The sequence below is a fragment of the Magnolia sinica genome, chromosome 12, assembly GCF_029962835.1.
Source record: "Magnolia sinica isolate HGM2019 chromosome 12, MsV1, whole genome shotgun sequence".
Lineage (NCBI taxonomy): Eukaryota > Viridiplantae > Streptophyta > Magnoliopsida > Magnoliales > Magnoliaceae > Magnolia > Magnolia sinica.
In genome coordinates, this window is record NC_080584.1 from 67,820,678 (window position 1) to 67,836,757 (window position 16,080).

The window sequence follows — 16,080 nt, forward strand, 5'->3', positions numbered from 1 at the left end:
ATATGTATCGAAGGTATTTTTACCTATGGCTGCGTATTATAACTGTAGCCATAATTGTAGTTGGTGGAAATTTGTTCAATTTTTTTTTTTAATTTTTTATTTTACATGGAGAACTTTATTCTACCTATAATTTTCTCTAATACATATTTATATAGATATATATATATAACCATATAAATTTTTATTTCTCTCTTTTTTTCATTGATTTCTTTATTCATTTAACAAGAGTATCTTCTAAACCAAAATTAGTTATTTGACATACCCTATATGATTTTCAGGTAGGAGAAGCTACTTTAGCCAACCAACCTGGTTATTTTCATAGATTCCATTAGGTCGATGGTCGAAAATCCATTTCATTCACTTCGCGGTCAATTTCAATGAGTTCGTGATCAATTTCATTCATTTTATTTACTTCACGATCAATTCCATGCATTTCATGGTCAATCCCAGCTATTTCCCTTCACTTCACCGTCAATTCCCTTCACTTTACGGTTAATTCCGTGTATTTCACGGTCAATTCCCTTCATTTCACGGTCAATTCCATGCATTTCACAGTCAATCCCGGCTATTCCCCTTCACTTCACGATCAATTCCATGCATTTCACAGTCAATTTCCTTTACTTCACGATCAATTCAATGCATTTCACGGTCAATTGCCTTTACTTCATGGTCATTTCAATGCATTTCACGGTCAATTCGCTTCACTTCATGGTCATTTAATTTCTATGTATTTCATGGTCAATTCGCTTCACTTCACGGTCATTCCATGCATTTCACGGTCAATTCCCTTCACTTCACGGTCAATTTTGTGCATTTCACAGTCAATTCCCTTCATTTCACAGTCAATTCCATGCATTTCACGATCAGTCTCGGCTATTCCCCATCACTTCACGGTCAATTCCATTCATTTCACGGTCAATTCCCTTTACTTCAAGGTCAATTCAATGCATTTCATGGTCAATTCTCTTTACTTCACGGTCATTTCAATGCATTTCATGGTCAATTCACTTCACTTGACAGTCATTTCCATGTAGTTCATGGTCACTTCACTTCACTTTACGGTCATTCTAAGCATTTCACGGTCAATTCCCTTTACTTCACGGTCAATTTCATGCATTTCACAGTCAATTCCCTTCATTTCATAGTCAATTCCATGCATTTCACGGTCAATCCCAGCTATTCCCCTTCACTTCACGGTCAATTCCATGCATTTCACGGTCAATTCCCTTTACTTCACGGTTTACTTCACAGTCAATTCAATGCATTTCACGGTCAATTCGCTTCACTTCACGGTCATTTCCATGTATTTCACGGTCAATTCACTTCACTTCACAGTCATTCCATGCATTTCACGGTCAATTCCCCTCACTTCACGGTTAATTTCGTGCATTTCACGGTCAATTCCCTTCATTTAACAGTCAATTCCATGTATTTCACGGTCAATTCCGGCGATTCCCCTTCACTTCATGGTCAATTCCATGCATTTAACGGTCAATTCCCTTCATTTCACGGTCAATTCCATGCATTTCTCAGTCAATTCTGGCGATTCCCCTTCACTTCACGGTCAATTCCATGCATTTCACAGTTAATTCCCTTCACATCACGGTCAATTCCATGCATTTCACGGTCAATTCCCTTCATTTCACGATCAATTTTGGTGATTCCCCTTCACTTCACGGTAAATTCCATGCATTTCACGGTCAATTCCCTTTACTTCACGGTCAATTCAATGCATTTCATGGTTAATTCCCTTTACTTCATGGTCAATTCAACGCATTTCCTGGTCAATTCGCTTCACTTCACGGTCATTCCATGCATTTCATAGTCAATTCCCTTCACTTCACAGTCAATTCCATGCATTTCACGGTCAATTCCCTTCATTTCACGGTCAATTTCATGCATTTCACAGTCAATTCCATGCAGCTTTGCACAGGTCAAAAATGTCGATGCTTTATCAATTTCACTCCATTCACTCACTTACACTCAAATATACGTCCGAACTCATCTCTGCCATCCCTATTCCTTCTTTTCACTCATTTTTCTTCATTAAATTACCATAAGGATGACAGAGATGAATTTGGACGTGTATTTGAGTGTAAGGGAGTGAATGGAGTGAAATGCATAGAATTGACCGTGAAGTGAAGGGAATTGACCGTGAAATGCATGGAATTGACCGTGAAGTAAAGGGGAATCGCCGGAATTGATCGTGAAATGCATGGAAATGACCATGAAGTGACGGGAATTAACCATGAAATGCATTAAATTGATTATGAAGTAAAGAGAATTGACCGTGAAATGTATGGAATTGATCGTGAAGTGAAGGGGAATCGCCAGAATTGGCCGTGAAATGCATGGAATTGGCCGTGAAATAAAGGGAATTGACCGTGAAATGCACGGAATTGACCGTGATGTAAAGGGAATTGACCGTGAAATGCATGGAATTGACCATGAAGTGAAGGGGAATCACTGGAATTGACCGTGAAATGCATGGAATTGACCGTGAAATGAAGGAAATTGACCATGAAATGCACAGAATTGACCGTGAAGTAAAGGGAATTGACTGTGAAATGCATGGAATTGACCATGAAGTGCAGGGGAATAGCCGGGATTGACTGTGAAATGCATGGAATTGACCATGAAATGAAGGGAATTGACTGTGAAATGCACGGAATTGACTGTGAAATGCATGGCATTGACCATGTAGTGAAGGGGAATCATCGGGATTGATTGTGAAATGCATGGAATTGATCACGAAGTAAATGAAATGAATGAAATTGACCGCAAACTGATTGAAATTGACCGCGAAGTGAATGACATGGATTTTCGACCATCGACCTGATGGAATCTTGGAAAATAACCATGTTGGTTGGCTAAAGTAGCTTCTCCTACCCCAAAATCATACAGGGTACGTCAAGTAACTAATTTTGGTTTAAAAGATATTCTTATTAAATGAATAAAGAAAGAAATGAAAAAAAGAGAGAATTTTTTTTTTATATGCTTATATATACATATTTATATAAATATGTATTAGAGAAAATTGTAGGTAGAATAAAGTTCTCCATGTAAAAAAATTAAAATAAAATAAAAAATAAGAAAATTTGTACAAAATGGCATGGACTACAGTTACAGCTATGGTTATAATCCGTAGCTATAGGTAAAAATACTTCAATACATATCGAATACTCTTTGATATGTATCGAAAATTGCAGTATTTTTGAGGCCAAGTCGTTGGACAGTTCTGGATCTTTTTCGATCATATCGAAAGACCTTCGATACATATCAAAGTACATATTGAAATACCTTCGATATATATCAAAAGACACATCGGAAAAATAGGTTAACGGTTATAGCTACGGTTATAATCCGTAGCTATAGAAAACCCCAGCTTTCAACAATTACGTTTCTAAAAAAGCAGGGGCATTTTCAACCTTTGGCAAGTTGTCTATACGTATGGGGATTATTCTCGCGAGGTAAAAAGAAGTGGGCTTTGAAATGTAAATGGGCCATAAATGGGTCATACAGTTGTAAATTTCTCATGATCGGGCAGTCCTATGGCATGGTAGCGGTCGGATATCTAGGTATTGCAATGTATGCTATTCTCCACGGTTGGTTAGGTGGTCGGTCCAAGTATATGATGATATAGTGAGTCTTGAAGGTTTTTATTGGTTGTATGAGGGTTAGAGTGTGCATTTGTGAGCTTTAAGTCCAAGTGTTATTTTCCCAAAAGTACGGGTTTAAATGGGGATGTACGCTAGGAAACGCACCCACGTACCTTACACAAGCCTCCAAATTTTCAAAGTATTACGGATATCGTTTAAAGTTAGAGTCATTGTTGATAAAAAAAAAAAAAAAAAATTTACAGCCGTATCAACTATCATTTATGGCTGCTTGACAATCCATGGCGTTGGCTACTCGATTCTATGGGCCACATCGCGTCTTTACTCGCATCGGGGTAGTGTACATACTAGATATACCAACCGGTGCGTGAATCTACCCAACTTTCAATGTCTCATGCCTCGGAAGAAAGTTGAAAATTTGATAGCGGCTACTGCAACTCTATCAGTTTTTAGGGAGGATGGGTTGGTTAATATTCTCCACCCCGAGAGCATTTGGATAGACGACTAATCAAGCCTAATAATTAGGTCGCACGTGACCTGAGTGTTAATTCAGTGGGTCGGTTTGTCTGTGGGAGGAAGAAACAATGTGGGAATTATGGCGGAAGATATAACAGCAGTTTCTAGAATTTTGACCTTGAGGGCAAGGTCATTTTTAAAATGGATGAATTGTAATGATTGTTATACACATAGGACTCATGTTTGCCTTCTTTGTTATGTATGGGGAATATCTTTGTGGAGGAGATATTTTGGAGTTATATTAGATAAGTGAATTGCTTTGGGATTATTCCTTTGGTAGTTTCTTGATTTGGAGGGAGTCGTGGGTGTCTTCTCATGTTGGCAAAGTAGGGATGTATGGTATTAGTACTTGTAATGCTTTGTTTTGTCAATGAAGATTACACTTGTTTCCAACCAAGGGGATGAGAACTCTGTCCATTGAGTTCTATGGTTTCAATATCTCTTTGATGAGATTGGTTGTTTAGTTTTTCTTGAATCAAAATTTTAATCACCGTAACATGTTGTGAAAAAAAATATATTTTAAATAAATTAAAAAATTTATATAATTATAAGTGTTTTATGAAAAAACAATATGCGTTTTGGCATTTTTGGGAATAGTCTCATATCGGAAAGGAGATAAGAAAAAATCAAGTTTATATGTGAGGTATGGAGTACCTTTATGTCGAAGCACTGGAACACCTGCATGCGCGCATGTGCTCGGACTTAGGCTCGGTGCGAGAGCATGGGCATGTGAGACAGTGTGACTGTAGAGACACTAGTGGCGCACTTTGCACTTGCACATCGTATCGCAGATGGGTCGATCCTTCGTGACCTTATGCGAACCGGTGTGACAGATAATATGGATTGGGTGGCTAGGATGAGAGCTAGTGGTCTGAATAAGACCTATGTGACTTTTATAGAGGCTCAAGAAACGGACCAATGCAGTGGTCTAAAAAGATTTTCTTTTTCTTTATTTGCCAGAAACTTGTGTACAAAGTTTCATTTGTGGCTCTTCGTATTTGCTGAATGCAGATCCACACCCATGCTCATCGTATCCTATAAGTTGTTTGCCTGAAACCTATCAGCATTCTCAATCTGATTGAGAAGGGGCAAATAACGCTTTAAGGATAGCGTAATTATACATACTTCAGCCTGTCCTGATATTTTCGGTTTAATCATTTTACATAAATTATAAAATCTGTAATTTTTCTACAGTAATCTTAAAGCGTCATTAGAATGGAAAGTGAAATTGTATCTTCCATCAAACTGATAAATCATGATCTGATTCATTTTGATCAGTTTAACAGACCAACTTTACAAGTGGTAAGACAAGATCAAGTTTCTTCTGACGGCCTTCAAGATCTATTGCATTTTAGATCCAAATTTGCAACTACAGCCTGTTGCTACTGACGAGTACACACTTGAACAGATTGTTGCTCGCAACAAACGAGCTAAAGATGAACTTCTGTACCGTGGACACATTCTGAATGCACTCTCTGACCAACTGTACGATCTATACATATAAATGTCATTTGCAAAAGAAATTTGGACTGCCCTGGAGTTCAAATACAAAGCTGAAGAAGAAGGTACCAACAAGTTCCTGATAATCAGGTACTTCGACTATAACATGGTAGACAATAAATCGCCATTGCATTAAATCCAAGAATTGCAGCTAATAGTGAATAAAATCAAAGTCCATTAAAATTGATCTTCCTGAGTCATTCCAAATAGGGGCTATATATTATCGCAAAGTTGCCCTTAATGTGGAAAAATTATAGAAAGAAGTTATTACATAAGACTGATGATTATACACTGGAACAAATTTAGAAATATCTTCGATTTGAGGAAGAATCCCGCAACCGTAATAAAAAGACTGAAAATGGGAATTCCTCATCCTAAGTACACGTAGTAGAAAATACTGATAACAAGAATCTCGAGAACGACGATTCCCTGAAACCCAATAAATGGAAATTCAAGAAAACTCATAAGAAGAACGAAAAGTTCAAATGCCCTTACCATGTCTGTGGGAAAACTGGGCATTATGCTTAAGTTTGCTAATATTGCAGATAAAAAAAGAAGCTGCTGTAGTAGAAGGTGATATAGTGGCAATGATCACTGAACTTACCACAATATAAGAAAAAAATTTCAGTTGGTGGTACGATACTGCTGCCACAGTATATGTCTACTAAAACAAATCAACCTTCAAAACCTATGAGGAATTTACCAATGGTCAAGAAGTCCAAATGGGTAATGAAGTCTGATCGAAGGTCATCGATAAAGGAACTGTTGAACTGGTATTTACTTCTGCAAAAAAAAAAAGGATTCTAACAAATGTGTTGCACGTCCTAGACATGAGGTGAAACCTAGTTTCAGGGGATCTTCTAGGTAAACCTACAATAAGGGTAGTGTAGGAATCAAGAAAACTAATTCTATTAAAGAATGAGATTTTTTGGCAAGGGATATGCTTCTAACGGTATGATAAAATTTTCATTAAATGAAAGTAGCACTTCTGCGTATATGGTTGAATCTGTTGGACTATAACATGGTATACTAGCACATATAGGATATAATACATTAAAATTCATGACTAATAATGGTTTTATCTCATACACAGATAATGAGAACGATAAATGTGAAGTGTGCATACGATCCAAAATGATAAAGAAACTGTTTCCTAGTATCAAGAGGTTATCTCAAGTATTGGATCTCCTGCACAGTGATATCTGTGAGTTAAATGTCATTTTTACTCGTGGAGGTAGAAGGTATTTTATAACTTTTATTGACGATTGCTCTAAATATGTGGATGTATACATATTAAAGAGCAAAGATGAAGCATTAAACATATTTAAAGTTTATAAAGCAGAAATAGAAAATCAAGTAAATAAGAAAATAAAGATTCTTCGTAGTTATAGAGGGGGAGAATATTTTTCAAATGAATTCTCTAACTTCTGTGAAAATATGGATCAATACACCACTGTATGCACTATATACACCACAACAGAATGGTATATCAGAAAGGAAGAATATATAACATTAGTAGAGATGATCAACTTAATGCTAATACAAGCAAAGTTGTCACTCAGTCTATGGGGTGAGGCACTGCTTGTAGCATATCACATTCTAAATATAATTCCCTCTAAGAAATATAAAACATCACCATAAGAGATATGAAAAGGTAAAAAACCTAACTTAGAATATCTTAAAGTGTAGGGGTGTCTTACTTATTGTATGACTCGTGATTCTAAAAGAACCAAGTTAGGACCCAGATCTATAAAGTTCACCTTTGTAGGGTATGCACAAAATAGTAAAACTTATAAAATCATATATGTAGAGTCTAACACCATAATAGAATCAAGCGAAGTTGAATTCTTTGAGACCTCACTATCTTTAAAGTCAAGGGATAATAAAGTCCAAACTCTTAATAGAAAACCAGTGAGTATAACTCCATAAGAAGTGAAAGCTCTAAGTGAACATCGTAGGAGTCAGAGGTTAAGAATAGAGAAGAGTCTTGATGCTGATTAAATAGATTCTCAGCATATCTTTTTCCATCTTATAGAAGGAAATTGAGAAAATGTTATCAGAAAAATACCTATAATAATGACTATAAAAGATGATCCTAAAACATATAATGATGCTATGTCTTCTAGAGACTCACCATTTTGAAAAGAAGTCATTAATGATGAAATTGAATTTATAGTGTAAAATCAAACATGGAACTTGGTAACTTACATATAGGTTCTAGATCTATATGTTGTAAGTGGGTATTTATGAAGAAATATCATACTGATGGGACTATCTAAACCTTTAAAACTAGATTATTAGCTAAGAGATTTAGACAAAAAGAATGGATAGATTATTTTGACACATATTCTCATGTAGTTAGGATAATATCTATTAGGATTTTATTCGCGCTAGCTTCCATACATTATTTTCACATCCACCAAATAGATGTAAAGACTGCATTACTTAATGGTGACCTCAATGAGGATGTATACATGTAACAACCCGTATAATTCGTTCTACTAAGAAATGAAAATAAAGTTTGTAAATTAATTAAATCTTTGTATGGATTAAAACAAGCACAGAAACAATGACATGAGAAGTTTGATTCAAAAATACTATCTCATGGTTTCATGCATAATATAGCTGATAAACACATATATTCTAAAGTTGATGGTAGCTATATAATTATTATTTGTCTATTTGTTGATAACATGTTAATAATTAGTAATAAAATGGAAGATGTAACTGAAACAAAGAAGTTTCTGTCTTTTGTATTCAAAATGAAGGATCTTGGACATGTGGATATCGTCCTAGGTATCAAATTTAAAAAACATAGTGGGGGCTATGCTCTGTGTCAATCTCATTACATTGAGAAGATACTAAACAATTTTAACCATCTCAATATAAAAGAAACAAAAACCTCATTTGATCCAAGTATTAAGTTGAAAGAGAATAATGGAAGAGCTGTTGCACAACTTGAGTATGTAAGTATTATAGGCAGTTTAATGTATGTTATGCAAGGCACGAGACCAAATATCACGTATGCTCTGAGTAAACTCAGTAGGTTTACTAGTAACCCCAGTGTGAAACCCTGAAATGTTATCAGTAAAGTCCTTAGTTATTTAAAAGCAACCAAAGACTTATGGTTATTTTACTAAGAGTTTCCTACCGTATTGAAAGGTTATACCGATGCGAGCTGGATATCGAGTGTAGGGGACAAAAAGTCCACTACAAGGTGGGTATTCTCACTAGAAGGTGCAGCCATATCTTGGGGATCTAAAAAATAAACATGTACAATTCACTTGACCATGGAGTCTGAGTTTATAGCCTTGACTGCAACAAGCAAAAAGGTTGAGTGGTAAGGGATCTTTTATTAGAAATTTTTTTGTTTGTATAAAGCCTATACTGGCTGTGTCACTACATTGTGATAGTGAAGCCACATTTTCTAGAGCCTAGCTATAATGACACTTATAATGGAAAGTCTAGACATATAAGTCTACGACTGGTTATGTGAGATAATTGATACGAGATGGAATCATTGCAATTTCCTATGTGAAATCAAGTAATTACTTAATTGACCATTTTACTAGACCTCTAACGAGAGAGGTAGTAAAGGCAACATTTAAAGGGATGGGGTTGAAACTCTTCAACCAAGTTACGCCGGTAATGGTAACCCAATCTTTTTAAAAAAATCATTAATTTCAGGTTCAATGGGTAAAACAAGTTACTGACATGTGAAAAATTTCAGCACTAAAATTATATACAACCTCATCCATAATGAATAAGTGCTGAGCGTTACAAAAAGAGGGTTGAGTCTTAAAACTCTTAATGAAATATAGTCTAAAGGATAAGTGCCTTAATAATAATGAAGATACTAGAAAGATTTTACCTATGTGAACGTAGAGATGGTGTCATCTCTCATGAGCATTGGAGTTTCTCTCGGGATCGTTCATGAAATAGGATGATCAGCACATGGTTATTAATTGTTCTTAGCAAGATTGTGGGAACTCTAATAAACATAAAAATGAATATGCATGTGGTTTCTCCGGATCTGTTATGTAGGAATAATTTTTTCAACGATGCCTCTATTGGTAATTTCAATAGAGCTTTGAGATACTAACACTAAGGAAAGATACAAATTGAAAGATATTTTTCTTTATGCATATAAGTTGTTTCTATTCTGGCAGATATTTTTTTGAAAAATATTTTCAATCAAGTAAGGGATTGTTGTGAAAAAATATTTTAAATAAATAAAAGATATACATAATTATAAGTTTTTTTTTTTTAAAAAGACTATGCGTTCTGGCATTTTTGGGAATAGTCTCATATTGGAAAGGAGACAAGAAAAAATCGAGTTTATATGTTAGGTGTGGAGTACCTTTATATTTCATCGGTTGATCCGTGGAGTATCGGGGCTTACATGTTCCAGTGCGAAGCACTCGGTCACAGTTAGGGTCACAGTCTCGGGCTCAGGCTCGGTGTGAGGGTGTGGGCATGTGAGGCAGCATGGTTGTAGAGGCGCTAATGACACACTTTGCACTTACACATTGTGTCGCATATGGGTCGCTCCTTTGTGACCTTACGCGAACTTGTGCGAGTCATGGTGCCACAGAGCATATGTGTCATGTGGTTGGGATGAGAGCTAGTGGTCTAAATGAGGCCTATGTGGCTTTTATAGAGGCTAGAAACTAGCCATTGGAGTGATGTTTAACTTCTCATGCAACATAAATTCGGACCATGCAGAAACTACTGCATGTGGCTAGCCCAACAGCTATAAAACGGCTAGCTAGTGAGTGTAAACGGTTAGTATGTAGCAGTAATTATCCCACATGCACAACGGTCAAAAACTGCCAATAACGGCTAGTTTCTCACCAATAGCTAGAAAATGGTTACATTGGTTAATTGCCCTGGATCAAAACGGTCAACCACCTTAGCCTATATAAATAGTACTTGGATGGTTCAACAGGCCATCGCCAATACTCGAACCACACTCACATACGAACCAGAGAAAAGAGCAACTAGTGTGCTCTAAGCAGTCAACAAGCTTCATATGAACCTTAGGTAGAAGACCTTAAGAAATGGACTGATACAGTGGTCTAAAATTTTCTTATTCTCTTTCTAAATTTGAGATTTTTTTTCCTTTTTCTTTATCTACCAGAAACTTATGTACAGAGTTCCATTCGTGGCTCTTCGTATTTGTTGAACACAAATTCACACCTAGGATCGTCGTATCAAGAAGCTGTTTTCCTGGAACCTATCAGCATTATCAATCTGAGTGAGAAGGGGCAAATAATGCTTTAAGGACAACGTAATCATATATGCTTCAGCCTTTCTTGATATTTTCGGTTTAATCATTTTACAGAAATTATAAATTCTGTAATTTTTCTACGACATAATAGGTATGAAACGATTCTAGACTGTTTCATTCTCTGAGTGGAGGCTTTGGTAGGCACTACAGCCCTTGGTGTGGTGGTGCTAGCCGGCACTGTTGCATGGTGCAATGGTGCTGGTAGGCCCTATTGTCTGATGCAGTGTTGTTGGCTAGTGCTGCTGCTAGAAGCAGCAGTACTGGCCAGCTGCTACTGTCTGATGTGAAAATGTTGGACAATGTTGCTGCTGGATGCAGCGGCTAAGCTGGTGGTAGTGCTGGTCGGAGGTGTTGAAAGAGAAGGAAGAAAGAGTAGAAAGCAATTAAAGAGAACAAAGTAGAGGGAGGAAAAAGAGAAGAAAGATAGAAAGAGAAAGGAGGAAAGGAGTGGAAAAGAAGGAACTAGGGTTATGATAACCCTAGCTCTGATGCAATACTGTTTTGGAGAAAATTGTTATCAGGGAGAGAATAACTCCCTAATCTCTTTTATTAAGAAAACCCCGATTACAAATAAAATGGTGCGCCAAGGGAAGGTGGAAGTACATATACACAAAATAAACTCAAAACTAACACATTGGCTTCAAGAAACGAAATTACTGAATCCTGCAAGCTCATCAAGCCCCGAGTTAGAAATGAAAATGTATATGGACATTGTGTCTCTGCAAACATTAGACTTTTTGTAAGCTGTGATTGAACCATCACCCGTTAGAGTGCGAAGCCGAGTGCTAGGTTGGCTCACTCACCTGGCTTCAGTACTAGAGATAGTAATCTCATTGGTAGAGCTGATTATAGCATTGGCAGAAGATTTTTCTGATCCAATCATTGCCCTTGCCACGAAAAATCCTAGTTGTGTAGTCTGTGGAAGATTCACATTTTCACTTCCCAGCATGACAACAACCGTCGACATGGTGGGCCTATCTACTGCATCTTCTTGAACGCATAATAGTCCAATGTGGATCCATCAGAACACTTCATTTTTCGGACATTTCTCCACTAAAAAGGGATCAACCATCTCCATAGCTCTTCTGTCACGCCATAATCTCCATGTCTGCATTGGCGTGTTATATCTTAATACTATTTCGTCATCAGAAACCTCAAAGGAAGGGGAATAAAAAAAGTTCATTAAAACCAGAGAGAAACCTACATAAGTCAGGAGACTTTGAGCATGTTCAGGGAAATTGAGACTGGTGTTTCTTTTTCCGCTTACAATCTCTAGCAGTAGAACTCCAACGCTATACACATCAGACTTCACAGAAAATAACCCTCTCATTGCATCCTCTGGCGCCATGTATCCACTGCAAAAATAAAATGATCATGAAAGACTAGAAGCATTAACTTTGTGTTTGGATGCACTATTAAATTGAATTGCAATTACTAATCTAGTGAAGTAGAAATAACCATACTGAACTTTGTAATTCATGTTGGGTTTTGGGTCCAAATTGCAAATTGTAATTTGAGTACTAATTATCCATTATGAATGCTAGGTAACATCATTAATCTTTGTCTTTCGTTCTTGACTAAACTGAATTTTCATGAGTAAATTTAGTTGTGCATCCAAACATAGCCTAGAATGTCCAAGCATTATCTTGAATAAAGGAACTCTAAGCCGCCTAAGAGGAAGCTCACCTATTTTCACAATAATCACTCAGCCACTCACCTAGGGCCCACAAAGTGCATGTCCCTACACATGCATGGATGGACTGATTATCATGCAACTTGGCAAGGTTTTCATTGTAATATATATGGCATGCATTTCTAAAGTAAAACATGGAAGTGAACTTACTATGTTCCAACCACTCTATTGGTATTGACCTCGCTTTGATTTCCTCCAAAAATCCTGGCCATTCCGAAGTCAGATATCTTTGGGTTCATCTCATTGTCCAGGAGAACATTGCTAGCTTTCATATCCCTGTGAATGATTCTCAGGCTTGAGTCCTCGTGGAGATAAAGAAGGCCCCGTGCAACTCCACCTACGATGGTATGGTGTCTTTCCCAGTCTAATTCTACCTGCTTGATTGGATCTGCCATCAAGAGAAAATAGGAGAAAGGTATAAACTATTCCTGGCATGTCTAAGAAAGAGAGAAGTTGGGGTGGTAACAAAATGGTTTGGGATCAGCCTGAGCCTAGTGTGTTTATTAGTTGGGCGGATTATCTGGCCCAAGGCCAACCCATGCAACTGATCAACGGACCTACATCCGGTTCAGACTCAGTCCCCATTAAAGAATGCTGATCGGCGTCAATAAAAGTCACACCATTAGTTCTATGTAAAAGAAAGTATCCGGATAATAGAAACTACTAGCGATCCGTGGGGCTAAAATCCATATATGTGGTGGTTGGGATCATCATTTGGTACAGGTGTTTGCGGTATTCCATCTACTTGGATATCGTGGAATAATTGGCTCCAACCAGTGTACATGACCCTTGTGTAGGAGTGGCAATTGGGAAAGCCACCAGCTCAGGTGACTTAAGAAATTTCCAAATTTCTTCCCATTTCTCTTATGAACCAGTAGCATGCATTGTTTGGGGCGCAAATTTTAGGTAATTCTTGTCATTTCCTATTTGACTAAATTGAATTTTGGAGATTCAATTCATTAGTGCAATAAAACGTGGCACATATGTTGTGTGTTTTTGAGTTTGTGAATTTTACAGAACTCAAGTGAAGAACAGACCATACCAAAGAGGAAGACATCAAGGCTAGTGTTGGGCATGTATTCATAGACAAGCAACTTTTCTCCTTTCTCTATACAACAATATAAGAGCCTCACTAGATTCCTATGTTGTAGTCTGGCAATCAAGGTAACTTCATTCTTTAACTCCTCTAGACCTTGCCTCGAACTCCTTGAAAGCCTCTTAACTGCTATTTCCTTCCCATCAGGGAGCAAACCCTGAAAATATTCACATGCAATAGTTACTATTTTAGAGAACATATATATTGGTTTTTGGTTTCAATGAATGGGCCATGGACCAGTGATATGATTGAACTTGCACAGGAACATGCACAAAATCCTCCATATTGGAAGATCCTAGACCTCCATTGGGACTTTTTCTGTTTGATTGTCAACTTTTTTCTTTAGAGATTCACTGAACAGTTCTGTGGATACTCCATCCACAATGGGGACAAAATATCATAGTTTTGATCATTAAACCATGGACCTCATTTGAACAAATTGAAATATATAAGGTACTGTACAATGTTTGGCATTAGCATTGTATTTAATACACTATTCCAATTACTCCAAGGTTGAAAGTATCATTACCTTGTAGACAGGGCCAAATCCACCTTGTCCAAGCTTATTTCCTTCTGAGAAGTCATTTGTAGCTGCTTGTATTGTGGCTAAGTCAATCATAGGTAGTTCTTGTGTATGCACTTCATCTTGTCCAAGCAAGATCTCTGGAACGAATGGAGAACCCAAACCGTGTAACAGACCTAGATTGCTTTTCTCTTCCCCTGCATGAAAGTTTATAATATGTTTTAGTACATCTTTTGGATAGTCCATCACTTGGCCAATCGATGGGACCTGTGGATACATTTCTAATGGCCCTTCACTTGGCCTTTAAAAAAACAAAAGAACAAAAAACAAAACAGGTGGAATCAGCCCAACTGTATTTTATTGCCAAAAGGAAATATGCAGCCATGTACTTCAGGTAGGCTCCACAAAACAACGGGGCCTCACCTATCACATAGCAATTACACGACCACACGGAAAGAAACCCATAAGGGAAAAAAAGAAGAAAAAAGAAGAGGATCAAACTCCAACAAGCTACACCCTAATGTAATAAGTGCATATGGAAGAGGAGAGGAGAAGGTGATTGCCTTCTTCCTCTTTGATAATCCTTACATCTATAAAGAGTACTTAATTAAAGTAAAACTGTTATTGAGAATAATGAATGAATTGTTATTTCCACGTACTTGATGTGACTTATAAAAGCAGGACTTTCACTACTCTTAATTCCACTCGAAGTGAAATACTGCCAAAATACTAAAACTTACTAAAAATTAATAAAGATATCTAAATCAATTCAAACATGTTCAGAAACGACTTTGAGATAACACGGTATGCTAAAAACCCTAAGTAGAAAGAAAAATGGCAATTACATAATTTACTAAAATTAGTAACCTTATATAAAGTAGATCTTTGACCTTAGCTGACTTTGTGAGTCAGCACATGAAAGAGGGACCGGCCACTAGAAGTTAAGTGAGGCCCACCGTGATGTATGTGAGGAGTCCACCCTGTCCAAGCACTAAAGGAAAAGGTGGGTAAGGAGACTTCTACCATTGAAACCTCCTCTGGCCTTCGGTGATATTTATATGCCATCAAGTCATTCAACTTCGACGAACAGAAAATAGAACAACATTAGCCTCATTCAAAACGACCTTAGCTGACTTTGTGAGTTGGCACATGAAAGAGGGATGAGGATTGCCGGCCACTAGAAGCTAAGTGAGGCCCACCGTGATGTATGTGAGGAGTCCACCCTGTCCAAGCACTAAAGGAAAAGGTGGGTAAGGAGACTTCTACTGTTGAAACCTCCCCGGGCCTTCGGTGATATTTATATGCCATCAAGTCATTCAACTTCGACGAACAGAAAATAGAACAATATTAGCCTCATTCAAAACGACCTTAGCTGACTTTGTGAGTTGGCACATGAAAGAGGGACGAGGATTGCCGGCCACTAGAAGCTAAGTAAGGCCCACCGTGATGTATGTGAGGAGTCCACCGTGTCCAAGCACTAAAGGAAAAGGTGGGTAAGGAGACTTCTACTGTTGAAACCTTCCCGGGCCTTCGGTGATATTTATATGCCATCAAGTCATTTAACTTCTACGAACAGAAAGTAAAATAATATTAGCCTCATTCAAAACTTCTATGCCCCACGAATGTTTCAACGGTGGATGTTCAATCCTCACGGATGGCCATTACCGTTATGGCCTTAAGTATTTTGCATGAAGTTGGCCGTGTCAGTAGGACCTGGCATAGGGACGGCCTGTGCCAGCTGATATTTCAGCTGGGTGGGCCATAATTAAACGGCCAATGATGATGTAAGCGCATGTGCAGAACGTCATCACCCAACATTCACGTGGCACACATGGACGAAATCAG

General features: G+C 37.5%; 1 protein-coding gene across 1 annotated transcript; it reads right to left on the bottom strand.

The window, feature by feature from the left end:
• Positions 1 to 11,565: 11,565 nt before the first annotated feature.
• LOC131220608 (cysteine-rich receptor-like protein kinase 10) lies at positions 11,566 to 14,555 on the bottom strand. The gene is made up of 5 exons (XM_058215432.1): positions 14,242 to 14,555; positions 13,659 to 13,869; positions 12,767 to 13,004; positions 12,128 to 12,278; positions 11,566 to 12,031 (listed from the first exon to the last, which is right to left on the bottom strand). The coding sequence occupies exons 1-5, from the start codon at positions 14,512 to 14,514 to the stop codon at positions 11,945 to 11,947; spliced, it is 960 nt and encodes a 319-aa protein (XP_058071415.1). The 5' UTR covers positions 14,515 to 14,555; the 3' UTR covers positions 11,566 to 11,944.
• Positions 14,556 to 16,080: the final 1,525 nt, after the last annotated feature.

Coding starts and splice junctions, on each gene's coding strand:
- LOC131220608 (XM_058215432.1), bottom strand. CDS start 14,514: ATGTATCCACAGGTCCCATCGATTGGCCAAGTGATGGACTATCCAAAA. Junction 13,870..14,241: donor GATTTGGCCCTGTCTACAAG/GTAATGATACTT, acceptor GAATATTTTCAG/GGTTTGCTCCCTGATGGGAA. Junction 12,032..12,127: donor CTCAAAGTCTCCTGACTTAT/GTAGGTTTCTCT, acceptor ACGCCAATGCAG/ACATGGAGATTATGGCGTGA.